General features: G+C 41.6%; 1 protein-coding gene across 5 annotated transcripts; it reads right to left on the bottom strand.

Moving 5' to 3' along the window:
• Window positions 1-896: 896 nt before the first annotated feature.
• Window positions 897-3,826, bottom strand: LOC140876218 (glycolate oxidase-like). 5 transcript variants are annotated; one of them, XM_073280126.1, is made up of 6 exons: window positions 3,810-3,826; window positions 3,369-3,470; window positions 3,074-3,298; window positions 2,722-2,890; window positions 2,470-2,594; window positions 897-1,070 (listed from the first exon to the last, which is right to left on the bottom strand). In XM_073280126.1, the coding sequence occupies exons 4-6, from the start codon at window positions 2,859-2,861 to the stop codon at window positions 973-975; spliced, it is 363 nt and encodes a 120-aa protein (XP_073136227.1). In that variant the 5' UTR covers window positions 2,862-2,890; window positions 3,074-3,298; window positions 3,369-3,470; window positions 3,810-3,826; the 3' UTR covers window positions 897-972. The 5 variants fall into 5 exon arrangements, with proteins under 5 accessions (XP_073136227.1, XP_073136230.1, XP_073136226.1 ...); XM_073280129.1 differs by lacking the exon at window positions 3,810-3,826 and adding an exon at window positions 1,737-1,764 and having other exon boundaries at window positions 3,369-3,498; XM_073280125.1 differs by lacking the exon at window positions 3,810-3,826 and having other exon boundaries at window positions 3,369-3,498.
• Window positions 3,827-13,994: the final 10,168 nt, after the last annotated feature.

Raw genomic sequence — 13,994 nt, 5'->3', positions numbered from 1 at the left:
TGACATTTTTAATATTGTCATCATAATATACCTAATATGGTGAGAGATTTTTTTCCAAAAAAAAAATTATAAAGGAAGAGAAATGAAAAATAATTTAAGCCTAAAAATGGATCATACTTTTACTGACATTTTTTAATATTGTCATCATTATATATTTAATAGGGTTTTTATTTTATTAAAATTTTTATTTTTAAGTAATGTCATTATATGTATATATTTAATGACACTTTTAAAAAAATGTCATTAAGAAAGTGTCACTATAGGTGTTTTTTCTTGTAGTGTACTCATCAATAGACATAGCTCCCTGTCGTAGACTCAGTAGCTCGCCCGCCTTCGACTGACGGAGTGCAGGAGAAAAATACAGCTTCTGAAAAGCTGTGCGGAACTCGGCCCAGGTGGCCACTCCTCCCGCCGCAACAAAAGTTACAGAAGTAAACCTCCACCACCTGTGCGCACATCAATCCAGAACATAACCAAGGGTTTCCATCTTCTGCTCCTCGGTGCATTGGAAAGTCTGAAAAGTCATCTCCATGCGGTCTAACCAGTTCTTCGCATCCTCCGGAGACTCACCTCCAACCAAGAGCTTAGGCCCCATCTGCAAGAATCGACGTACACTGAAACGGTCTTCATCTCGATGACGATGGCGGCGTTCCCGATGAGGCTCCCGGTCGGCATCACCCCAACGCCCACCAATACTGCAATGACAACTCTGGTCATCACGATCTGCCATCTACAAAATTAACCTAACGGTTATCTTATGTAGAATCTAAATCCCAAGAATACTTTGCATGCTCTGATACCATAAATGAAGTGACCCTTACCTGGATCACCTACTAAACAGAACTTAGGCATGCAGTTAACTTAATTAAACGGATATCAGAATAAAACTGCGAAAACCATAAACATTATACAATCCCAAGGCAAGGAATCTGTAAATACCCAAAAATAATACAACCCAATCGAACAGTTGTATCAATCCAATAACAACAGAATGAAACCTAGGCGAAGCTCCAGCTGGCCAACCACTGCCTTGCCCCTCTTCGATCCACCCGCCTCATCCAATCGCAAACCTGCCCCATGGAATAGGGTGTCCAGAAACACAGAGTACGAGACGTGAGCATAAAACGCTCAGTACGAGAGTATGAGTATACATGCATGCAAAGTGAACTCCCACTACAAGAAAAAATACAAACGACAACGGATTATATCCGTTGTCGTATGGGTCCAAAAACCGTTGTACTTTTCAGTGTTGTCGAAAGTACATCATACGACAAAAGTTTATATCCGTTGTCTTTGAAGACATACGACAACGGTTCCGCTACAGTTTAAATCCGTTGTCTTTTGAGGCTTACGACAACGGTTCCGCAACAGTTTAAATCCGTTGTTTTTTTTCAAAGACAACAGATTTAAACCGTTGTCTTTGAGCGTGTTTTTTAATAACCGGGCTTTTTACAACAGTTATATTTGGGCAAAGGCAACGGTGAAAAACCGTTGTCTTTTTTAAGATGTAAAACAAAAAAAAAATTTTAAACGCTAATTTTAATATTATAATCACTCAAAATTAAAAATTTAAATAATAAAATTAATATAAAATTTTCAACATTATAAATCATTCAAAAAATATAAATATTAGAATTCTAATTCAATGAACACTAGAAAATAATCTGGACTCATCGTCAGTCAACACATCTTCACTTTGCATATGCACCAAACCGAGTACTAGTATATATCCGTACCAAATCTGGACCCCAAGGACCTAATCCCCTGCAATATCAAATAAAATCAAGTCCATATTGAACTTGGGTATAATTTTGATTAAAACTTAAAAAGTAAATTATTAGGTTGGAAAGGCAAGCGAGACATTCAATAGTTAAAGCAACAGTCAAACTCAATAGAATATGTGTACTTGGGAAAGAAACAATTCGACGGTGATATTGACTAAAGCCGCAGATTATTTTCATGCGTCAAATATCATTGTTGATGGTATTTGTCTTGTATTGAAATAGACCACACATAATCTTTTCATTACATAATAGATAACCAAAGTATCAGCACCATTCACAACTAAATGAAGGTACATACGGGAAACGAGGTCGAGCTTGCACATGGCCCATGTAACTGTAAGTGCTAACAAGCTTGTGAAATCAGGATTCAGAAAATTAAAATCACCCGAATATCATATTGGCCAAGATTGAAACGAACTTGTTATCATTGGGATTCCGAAAAATAAAATCACATGAGCATCAACTTGGCCAGTATATATTGTCTCAAGAAACACCTCTTTCAAGAATAAGTTAAAAGGCCAATAGATAAATCTTGGACACAAACTTCAACTTCAACACACAATTATCTCAATAAATCATCTTCAATTCACGTCTCCAAGTATTTTCCATAATAAGTCGTCCATTATATGTAAGAAATTACTTCAATAAGGATTGATCTTAAAATCCAGTATATAATATTTCTTACCTTCGGGGTGAGACATTTTTTGCATAGCAGTTGGGGCAATCATGATGGGCATTGAAATCTTGAATCCCAAAACAGTAGTAGACATGTCAATCTTGGTTACATCAACGAGAATCCGCGGACGAAACCTGTGTTCAGGTTAATGGTGTCTCATTACAAGAAATTAACATTTCACTAAAATCAAATAAAAAAGAAGAAAAAAATTCTAAAGTTGCTCTTGTATGGCCCTTTGACGGAGGATATGAAGCAAAATACAAAATTCTTGTGAAAGCATTTCTGTTCTGAGCCAAAGTCCACTGGTCCTCGGCACCTGATGCATAGTAGCCATACACCATTTTCGGAAACTTCCCCTTGGCTATAGCCTGGTATTCGGTTACATTTGTTACCTCCTCCATCTCGGCAGATGATGAATGTCACAAGTCCCCTTCAAGATCGTGATCAAAAAATGAAACGAGATACATATCAGATCATCGATATAGTATTGGTTTCTAAGCCAAAAAATCTCTCTCCAAACGTTTATTACGTCTTGGGGGAAAACGAGGAATTATTATATAGTCACAACAGAGAATCTACAACACTTTCACCAGAGTTATTATATAATAGATACCGAGCAGAAGGTGACAGTAAGTGGATTGTTTATAGTTTACTACAAATCACATCTTCTGGGCTGCAAGTAAATGAGTTGGTTTCTTGTTGTTTGAACTTGAATTCATCACTATCATAGTTGTGAGCTGTGGCAGTTCCTACTTTGATCCCTGCTCTTGTTCTCGTGAAACCATCGCTGTTGTATATGAATTAAAGAATCCTCACCCCTTCCCTTGCTAGACAAGCCCTGAAAATTCATCCATTTCAAGAGATAACACATGATTATAGAGAATTTCTATTTTTTTTTTCAAGTATACCTTGATCTGTAAGCTGCTCCAAGTTTGAAAATCTGAAGAGTAGTCTTGGAACTATATTGAGTGAAGGGAACAAGTTAATGTCTTCCCTCGGTTGTTCCAGAGCTAAGAAAGCAATATCATATAAAAAAAGTCAAATATGGAACTTCTTTAAAAGAAAGATTTGAATATAAAATGGTATCTCGATCAATATCTCTTGCTTTCATTTCATTACGAGTCAATTCATATAATATATATATATATATACATATATATATATTAAGTATTATAATATATATTCACTCCTCCTTTTAGGCGACCAAAATCTGATGGCTCAAAATTTCTACCCACAAACTCCCATTATCACAAACCAAGCACAACTCTGATAAAAAAATAAAATCCAACTAATCTCTGTTTTTCCGAATCCAGAGTTTAAACTTTGTACAGCCAAACAACAAAGAATACCTTATTGTGCATGGGAAGAACAGCACATCCACAATAAGGTAACATAACATGAATCATTTTAACACATCATATTCTTAATTATTATAATATAATATCAAAATCCAAAATTTGAAATGTAATATGTAATATCATATAATATTGCAGGTGAGACCATTATTCTTGAGGATAATATGGCTTCTTTTTCCAACGCAATTAATTAAAGGGGTGCTATATCATGATCACCCGTGTCCCATTCATAAATTTTTTTTTCAATATTAAAGAAAAATGTATAGATAGTCTCGTCGGCACTAATTTCTATGTGGGCTTAAGTGCAACAATTTTTCCACAACAAAAAGAGAAACAGTCTCCATATTTACAATATTCATTGAACTTAATTGGAAGCCACATCACGCCAATGAATCAGAGACGAAATCAGATTCCAAGATAAGAGAATATATATAAAAATTTATATTACTTTTTGAACAGTCAAACTATTTTTTTCCCCTTTTTTTAAATCAAGATGAGATTTTCATCACTAACAGTCACATTCAAATAGAATTATAGCAGAAATAATCGAAGTCTTGGGCATAAATTATAATCCTATTTCAGGATCAGACAGAAGAAATCCCTCGTCGGATTGCTAAAAGCTTATTTATACGTTTCACAAAGAAACCACTAAACACAAAGAACAATCAAGAATTGGATCCAGTCATCAAGAACTAAAGTCTCGAGTTGAAGTGGGATGACACTTTCTTCCAGGAATAATCACATTTCTGAGTTTTGGTCGCCTATGTAGGAAGCATATGAAATTACTAACACGTTCCTTGGGGGTCATCTATATTGGATTTCTCTTTTCAACGTCACGAAAAATGGGGTCAATGTTCAAGATAAGAAACTGCAACTAACTCAACCAAACAAGTCCTTGTGGTTATGGAGATATGTTGTACATAGGCATGTTAGCCAATCTAGCTACTTAGCAATGTCATTACTAGCCTGTAGAATGTAGGTAAGAGGTGTAATGAATTCACCACCAACATTGCAGCTTTTGCTGGTGACTGCTATTTTAACAAGTTAATACCCATATATATATTATTATTATTTTTTTTACGTTTTCACACTGCTACTTCTTCACTACAAAAAGGAGTAATTTTGAAATAGACTAATGTGTCATTATTATGTAACAAAACTTGTATACAACATCACTGCTCACTCTTGATTTTTTTGAATGGTCACAACATCTTACTTCTCTAGAATCAGTTTTTAGCTCATTTCTACTGGATCTTCCGACAAGAGGCAAGGAAACCAAGTTACTTAAATGACATGATTATGATTATGGCCATCATGGTGTGCCTTGTTCTGCCATGAATTTCACTTCACAGCCAATTAGAAACTAATTCAAGCACCCTCTTCCGCAAACTAGGAATGAAATGCAGCAAATGCAAATGCTTATTGAGTACCAGTAATCATACGCACACGGATCCTGTTGGAAAACGGTGTTCAGATCAATCAGAATTGATACCCGGTGCAGCGGAAGTTTTAAAATTTTATATGGAACGATTCCATATCATGGGTATCAAAACTTTACGATTAAATTGTGCGTGTAAAAATTAAATAACAATTAAATTTTTACCTTGAAATCTCGAAACGAGATAATGGACACCAACAGATAACTCTGCTCTTGTTGTATATCCCAGGAACTGATGGACGAACAATTCTTCAATCAGGTCCACGAACAGAAGTTTAATCCCTCTGATAGATTGCACTAGAAAATCTATCAGAAGTTTCTGCGAAGAGAATTAACGAATTTGATCCGTTAAACCAGACTGCAAATTCAAAATTCACAGGCTGGATTTTCTGACATAGAGGAGAGGGGCGGCGGCCACTAGAGAGAAAAACCCTAGTGTTTTTCGAAAATTATGCCTCTGTTGTGTAATTTCTGTACTGCAATAACTTATTTATAATGTGGGCTGCTAACAGCTTAGGGCCCATTAGTCATAAGTTCAAGCCTGACAAGCAAAGCCCGCATGTTCAGAAATTAATATAAAATTCATCGTGACTCAGATTGATAAACCAATTTCACCAATGGGCACAGAAACCATTTCTGCATCTTTTAAAGTCAAGATAAATTTTCTGAATCCGAATTCAGTGATTTCCAAAAATGTCCATCCCTATGTCATTTTAGGAAATCTTACTCTTCTACTCTGATATAAGAAGTCCCACTTCTTTATTCACTAAATTTAACTCTTTAAATTTAATTATCTCAACGGGAATTAAAAATCCATTACTTGTGTGACCCTCAATGGTTCAGGGATACAGCTAGCCGTGGGCTCACAACTCCTTGTGACTCGGAACAACAATTTTCGACTTTCCCATCGAATCATGGTAAGAGCGCCTAGCAACATCGCCCCATGATTCCCTAGGTATCACTGATAGTGCCTGCAAGAACCAATAGATTTTGGTTAGCGTACAGTACGGTCCCTTCATCCATATATCCCGATCTAATCAACAACCATTGGTAAATCGAGAGTAGTTCGAGATTCGATAACTATGCAATGCATCTTGAAGATCAAATAGTGACATCGCATGTGCTACTAAGAAACCATTTCTTAAAACACATCATGTACTCTGGCCAGAGATTCGTCACACTAATATCTCCTCAGATTGCATAGGATATCCACACTAGCAAGTATGTGGTGAATCCTTGACAACAAAGCATCGACTCCTATATGTGTCGTAACTGTATCCAATCCCTACACCTGATGACCCCAATAGAGTCGGTAAACGAGTCAAAGTACAGTACTAGCATATAGAGTCTCAATGATGTTTCAAGTAGTAAGGACTAATGGTGTACAACCAAAACCGCGGACTTTATCCACTCGATAAGTGATAACCACTTGGAAAGTCCGGATAGGGTAGTTCGATCATTCATCGTATGAATATCCATTTGCATGCTTTGAACATCTCTATGTTCCATACCAATGAAATGTGGTACTCGGCATCGCAAATGCTAGTCTCAATCTCGAGCGATCCTTATTCTTATTAACGGACGGCTCAATCGACTAGGAACCGTTTAGAATATACAGTGACTATAAGATGTGTTTCATGATAGCCATCCCCATGTGCCACCACATCTTACATACACTATAGTATATTCAAGGTCTTCATCTAAACATCTTATAGTATTTCACAACATAATAATATGATAAAAGATAAAGTAAACGCCATTATAAAAGTGTAAATTATATTAAACAAAATATTGTTTATACATAGAGTCATAAAAGCCCTTAGCCACAAGTTGGCTCACCGGGCACCCACTCTTTCAATCTCCCACTTGCCCTAAAGCCAACTAGTCATACTACGCAGTCCCATTGCTTCGCGATGTTTGTCAAATAATGGTCCTGGCAAGGGCTTAGTAAGTGGATCAGCGATATTGTCTGCAGAGGCCACTCTCTCGACAGTGATGTCTTCTCTTTCCACGATCTCCCGGATGATGTGGTATTTCCTCAGTACGTGTTTGGATCTTTGATGAGATCTTGGTTCCTTTGCCTGAGCAACGGCACCCATGTTGTCACAGTACAGTGGGATTGGACCAACAACTTCAGGAATGACGCCCAACTCTTGGACGAAATTCCTCATCCAAACGGCCTCTTTAGCAGCAGCTGATGCCGCAATGTATTCTGCCTCAGTGGTGGAATCCGCTGTGGTGTCCTGCTTGGAACTCTTCCAAGAGACTGCACCGCCATTGAGCATGAACACAAATCCAGAGGTTGACTTCGAGTCATCCACGTCACTTTGGAAGCTAGAGTCGGTATAGCCTTCCAATTTCAGTTCTCTTCCTCCATATACCATGAACATATTCTTAGTCCTTCGTAAGTACTTAAGAATGTCCTTCACGACTTTCCAATGCATTTGACCGGGATTGGCTTGATATCTGCTCGTGACACTCAGAGCAAATGCTACATCCGGTCTGGTAGATATCATCCCATACATGATACTACCTATGGCGACACATATGGTACATGTGTCATTTTCTCTATCTCTTCATCAGTCTAGGGACACATGGACTTGGATAGAGAAACTCCATGACACATAGGTAGATGTCCTCTCTTGGACCCATCCATTGAAAACCTTTTCAATATGGTTTCGATGTAAGTTGATTGAGTGAGTCCTATCATTCTTTTAGATCTATCTCTATAGATCTGAATTCCTTGAACATAGGATGCCTCACCTAAATCCTTCATCGAGAATCAACCTTATAACCATATCTTTGTTGACTGCAACATCCCTACAACATTCCCAATGAGTAAGATGTCATCAACATAAAGTACTAAGAATGTCACAGCATCCTTAACTACTTTCTTGTACACGCATGGTTCCTCCGGGTTCTTGATGAAACCAAAATCCTTTATTGTTTCATCAAATTTCTGGTTCTAACTTCTTGATGCTTGTTTGAGACCATAAATTGATCTCTGAAGCTTGCATACCTTATGCTCGCTTCCCATGGATGTGTATCCCTCAGGCTGCATCATATAGATATCCTCCTTAATGTTTCCATTAAGGAATGCAGTCTTCACATCCATTTGTCATATCTCATAGTCATACCAAGCAGCTATGGCAATAAGGATTCTTATGGACTTGAACATTGCAACTGGGGAAAAGGTTTCATCATAGTCAACTCCTTGTCTTTGAGTATAACCTTTCGCCACCAATCGTGCCTTGTAGGTCAATACCTTACCATCAGGCCCAAGATTTCTCTTGTAGATCCATTTACACCCTATTGGAACAATTCCATCGGGAGGATCTACTAAAGACCAAACTTGGTTTGTATGCATTGAGTCTATTTCCGACTGCATTGCTTCAAGCCATGTAGTAGCCCGAACCCTAATTGAGTAATTAGAGGATTAATGCTAATTAAATAAATTGGGGATTGGACGGATCGGAAGCTCCGAAGGGACGATCGGAAGCTCCGGTCGGGATCGGAAGCTCCGATGAGGATCGGAGGCACCGATGATATTACGTCATCCATGACGTGTGGCTGGATCGGAAGCTCCGATCAGGACCGGAGGCTCCGATCACCCCTATCTGGAGTCAACAAGTGATATTTTGACACGTGGCAGATCAGGATCTTCGGAAGCTCCGATGGCAGGATCGGACGTTCCGATTGAAGTTCGGACGTTCCGATCGAGGATCGGAGGCTCCAATCGTTGTCTATAAATAGAAGGCCGAGGCTTCATTTCTCCTTGCCAATTCCGGATTTCCTCCCTATTTCTAGTCATATTCGAGTTGTTCTAGCCTTCCTAGGCTTGAACCGGGAGTCGTCTAGACGTTCGATAGTCGTAGTGTAGTTGTGCCCAAGTTCTGGAGGCATCGACATCAAAGGGCTAACGACGGACGAAGGTATAGATTTTGCTCCCTATAAATATTTAGGAGTATGCTATAGCTTAGTTAAGGCTTTTAGGGTGCTTTAATGATAGTAGTATTATTTGGCAGTGTAGAGCAGACTATAGGCGTGGACCTAGAGTTGGTAGAGCTTGCACTGTATTGCGGTACGAAAGTACTGTTCGAGATATCCTGACTGAGTATGCATGTATTACGTGACTGCATGATTTATATGCCATGATATTATGCTGCATTCATTTGCATCTTGCTGTATCTCCTTCGAGATGTCTGTAGTAGGGTTGTACCCTATAATGTTAGTGGATGGACTTCCATCGATTTGGGTCCGGCGTATCCACAGTTATCTCGGTATGGGAGCCACCTCCTGAAGCGACGGCACAGCGTGCTACATACCAGGGCCCGGTCTGTCTCTGTTATCTGATCCTTGACCTCGAGTCTATAGGGAGTTCACTTTGCATGCATGTATACTCATACTCTCGCACTGAGCGTTTTATGCTCACGTCTCGTACTCTGTATTTTCTGGACACCCTATTCCATGGGGCAGGTTTGCGATTGGACGAGGAGGGTGGATCCAGGAGGGGCTAGTCAGTGGTTGGCCAGCTGGAGCTTCGTCTAGGTTTTATTACTGTTGTTCGGGTTTATACAGCTATTCGATTTGGTTGTATATTATTGGATAATTACAGATTCCTTTACTTGGGATTGTATAATGTTATTGGATTCCGCAGTTTTATTTGGATATCTGTTTTATTAAGTTAATTGCATGCATAAGTTCTGTTTAGTAGGTGATCCGGGTAAGGGTCACTACATTTATGGTATCAGAGCATGCAAAAGATTTCTTGGGATTTAGTCTCATCTTGAGGTATTTTTGTAGATGTCAAATCGTGACGACCAGAGTTCTCATGGCAGTGTTGGTGGGCGTTGGGGTGATGCCGACCGGGAGCCTCGTCGAGAACGGCGTCATCGTCATCATGACGACGAGCGTTTCACTGTGCGTCGATTCTTAGCTATGGGTCCTAAGCCCTTAGTTGGAGGTGAGTCTCCGGAGGATGCGGAGAACTGGTTAGACCGCATGGAAACGACTTTTCAGACATTCCAATGCACCGATGAGCAGAAGGTGGAGACCCTTGGCTATCTTCTGGATGGGCGTGCGCGCAGGTGGTGGAGGTTTACTTCTGCACCTTTTGTTGCGGCGAGAGGAGTGGCCACCTGGGCCGAGTTCCACACAGCTTTCCAAAAGCGGTATTTTCCTCCTGCACTCCGACAGTCGAAGGCAGGCGAGCTACTGAGTCTGCGACAAGGAACCATGTCTATCGATGAGTATCAGCAGAGGTTCTTTGATCTGCTATCCTATTGCCCCGAGATTGCTGATAGCTCAGAGATGAAGTATAATCTGTTCCTTCAGGGCCTTAACCCTGAGATCCATGATCGTGTGGCGGTTGGCGACGACATGTCCTACGAGGGTTTGGTGAGCCGTTGTCATCAGGCGGAGGACAGCATTCGGCGGAACAGGTCTTTCTCTCAGTCGAGACCTGCTAGTTCTTTGGGTCCCCGTGCCCAAAATTTCAAGAAGTCTGGATCCTCTTCTTCCTCTGGTTCTGGAGGTGTTGTCCGTTTCGGTAAGAAGGACAAGTGTGATCACTGTGGGAAGAACCATCCATCCGACAAGTGCCGTAGAGCTTCTGGAGCTTGTTTCCGTTGTGGAGAGACTGGTCATATCCGGAGGGATTGTCCACAGTCTGGGGGAGGCGGTTCTGGTTCTGGTTCAGGATCGGGTTCTCAGGCTACCGTACAGCAGAGGTCGCAGGGACAGTCTGCTGGGAGTTCTCATTTGAGGCCACGAGCTTCTGGCCAGGTGTTTGCCCTGAGACATGATCAGGCAGTAGAGGAGAATGAGAAAGTCATCGCAGGTACATTTATGCTTTATGGTATACCTGCTCTTGTACTTATTGACACTGGTGCATCTCATTCCTTCATTTCTGCACGTTTTGTTAAGAGGCATAAGTTACCATGCATTGCACTAGACGTAGTGATGTCTGTTTCTACTCCGACGGGCCAATCTGCTTTGGCTAAGCGTCTAGTGATGGGTTTCCCTTTAGAGTTCGAAGGGAACGTTCTGTTGGCGAATCTCATGGTCCTGGCGATGGACGACTTTGATTGCATTCTGGGAATAGATGTGCTGACTACCTATCGAGCTTCAGTGGACTGCTATCAGAGATTAGTACGCTTTCATCCGGAAGGGAGTGAGAGTTGGTTTTTCTATGGTGAGGGAGCGCGACCCCCGATGCCTTTGGTATCAGCTTTGAGAGCCTGTCGAGCTCTGGAGTCTGGCGGGGAAGGCTACCTTATCTATGCAGTTGATTTGTCCGCTGAGAGTATTGGGATAGAGAGCATTCCTGTTGTGGATGAATTTCCAGATGTGTTTCCTGATGAGATTCCGGGTTTTCCTCCTGCTAGGGAAGTCGAGTTTGGCATAGAGTTGATGCCGGGTACTTCGCCTATTTCTAGAGCACCGTATCGTCTGGCTCCATCAGAGATGCGTGAGTTAAAGAATCAGCTACAGGATCTTTTGGACAAGGGGTACATTCGTCCTAGTGTATCTCCTTGGGGAGCTCCTGTTCTCTTCGTGAAGAAGAAGGATGGGTTGATGCGGCTGTGCATTGACTATCGGCAGCTGAATCGAGTGACTGTGAAGAACAAGTATCCGTTGCCTCGTGTTGATGACTTGTTTGACCAGCTGCAGGGCACATCAATTTACTCCAAGATTGACTTGAGATCTGGGTATCATCAGTTGAGAGTCCGTGATCAGGACGTAGCCAAGACTGCATTCCGTACCGCTATGGGCATTACGAGTTCCTAGTGATGCCTTTTGGTTTGACTAATGCGCCGGCTATATTCATGGATCTGATGAACCGTGTCTTCAGGGAGTATTTGGACAAGTTTGTCGTGGTCTTCATTGACGACATCTTGGTGTATTCGCGTAATACGGAAGAGCATGTTTCTCACTTGCGGTTGGTACTGCAGACTCTTCGAGATGAGCAATTGTACGCCAAGCTGAGCAAGTGTGAGTTCTGGATGGATAGAGTGGTCTTTCTTGGCCATATCATATCCAGGGAAGGGATTTCTGTTGATCCAAGCAAGATTGAAGCGGTACTTAATTGGTCGCGTCCGACGACAGTTGCTGAGATCCGTAGTTTTCTGGGTCTAGCAGGGTATTATCGTCGCTTCATTCTGAACTTCTCTCAGTTAGCTCGACCGTTGACGCAACTTACCCGCAAGGGTGTGGATTTCGAGTGGTCCTCCGAGTGTGAGGAGAATTTCCGTGAGCTTCGACGGCGGTTGACTTCTGCGCCGGTGTTAGCATTACCGTCAGGATCTGGAGGGTATGTAGTTTACACGGATGCTTCTCTTCAGGGGTTAGGTTGTGTCCTGACTCAGAATGGGCATGTAATCGCATATGCTTCTAGACAGCTGAAGCTTCACGAGGACAACTACCCAGTCCATGATTTGGAATTAGCAGCCATTGTTTTCGCTTTGAAGATCTGGCGTCATTATCTGTATGGCGAGAAATTTGAGATCTTCACCGACCATAAGAGTCTCAAGTAATTGTTCACTCAGGCAGAATTGAACATGAGACAGAGACGTTGGATGGACTTGCTTAAGGACTATGATTGCGAGATTAAGTACCATCCGGGAGCTGCTAATCTCACCGCTGCTGCCTTGAGTCGCAAGGTGCGACTATCCGCACTTCAGACTTGTTCGATGTCTAGTGCGATCAGTGACTGTTGTGCTTCAGGTTTTACCTTCAAGCATAAGAAAGGTATGCAGAGTATCCAGATGTTTGCGATATTATCTGAGCCAGCCTTGTATTCGCGGATCCGAGATGCTCAGATGTCTGATTCGAAGACCCAGCGTTTAGCTCGTCTAGCTAACGAGGGTAGCTCGTCTGGATTTCATTATCAGTCAGATGGATTTCCGTGTTTGTCTGGTAGGCTTGTGATTCCACAGGATGAAGAGTTGCGAGAGGAGATTTTATCTCAGGCACATCGCACTAAGTTGAGTATTCATCCTGGGAGCAACAAGATGTACAAAGATCTACGTACTCGTTTCTGGTGGAAGGGAATGAAACGCAGTGTTTATCAGTTTGTTTCGAGATGTTTGGTGTGTCAACAGGTCAAGGCAGAGCACCGACGACCTGGAGGATTGTTTCACAGTCTGCCTATTCCTGAATGGAAATGGGAGTTTATCACTATGGACTTTGTAACCCATTTGCCGGTACCCCCGAGGAACTGTGATGCTATCTGGGTGGTGGTGGACCGACTCACCAAGTCAGCGCATTTCATTGCCTATAGCCGAGAGTACTCTGTGGATCGCATGGCTCGGTTGTACATTCAGGAGATCGTTCGACTTCATGGAGTGCCTGTGAGCATTGTCAGCGATCGGGACCCCAGGTTTACTTCTAGATTCTGGGGGAGTGTTCAGCGTGCGATGGGTACTACTCTCAGTTTGAGTACAGCCTATCATCCAGAGACTGATGGTCAGTCAGAGCGCACTATCCGTACGTTAGAGGATATGCTAAGAGCGTGCGTCATGGATTTTGGTTCAGCCTGGCAGAATCATTTGTCGTTGATCGAGTTCGCTTATAACAACAGCTATCACACTAGTATTGGGATGGCACCTTTTGAGGCGTTGTATGGGAGACGTTGTCGTACTCCACTCTTCTGGGAAGAAGTGGGGGAGAGACAGGCTGAAGGACCGGAGTTTATCCAGCAGGCGATAGACATTGTTGATCAGATCAAGAAACGGATTAAG

The sequence above is a fragment of the Henckelia pumila genome, chromosome 1 (assembly GCF_033568475.1).
Source record: "Henckelia pumila isolate YLH828 chromosome 1, ASM3356847v2, whole genome shotgun sequence".
In the NCBI taxonomy this organism is placed as follows: domain Eukaryota; kingdom Viridiplantae; phylum Streptophyta; class Magnoliopsida; order Lamiales; family Gesneriaceae; genus Henckelia; species Henckelia pumila.
Note: the sequence above shows the minus strand (reverse complement) of the source record. Positions and strands in the feature narration are given on the sequence as shown.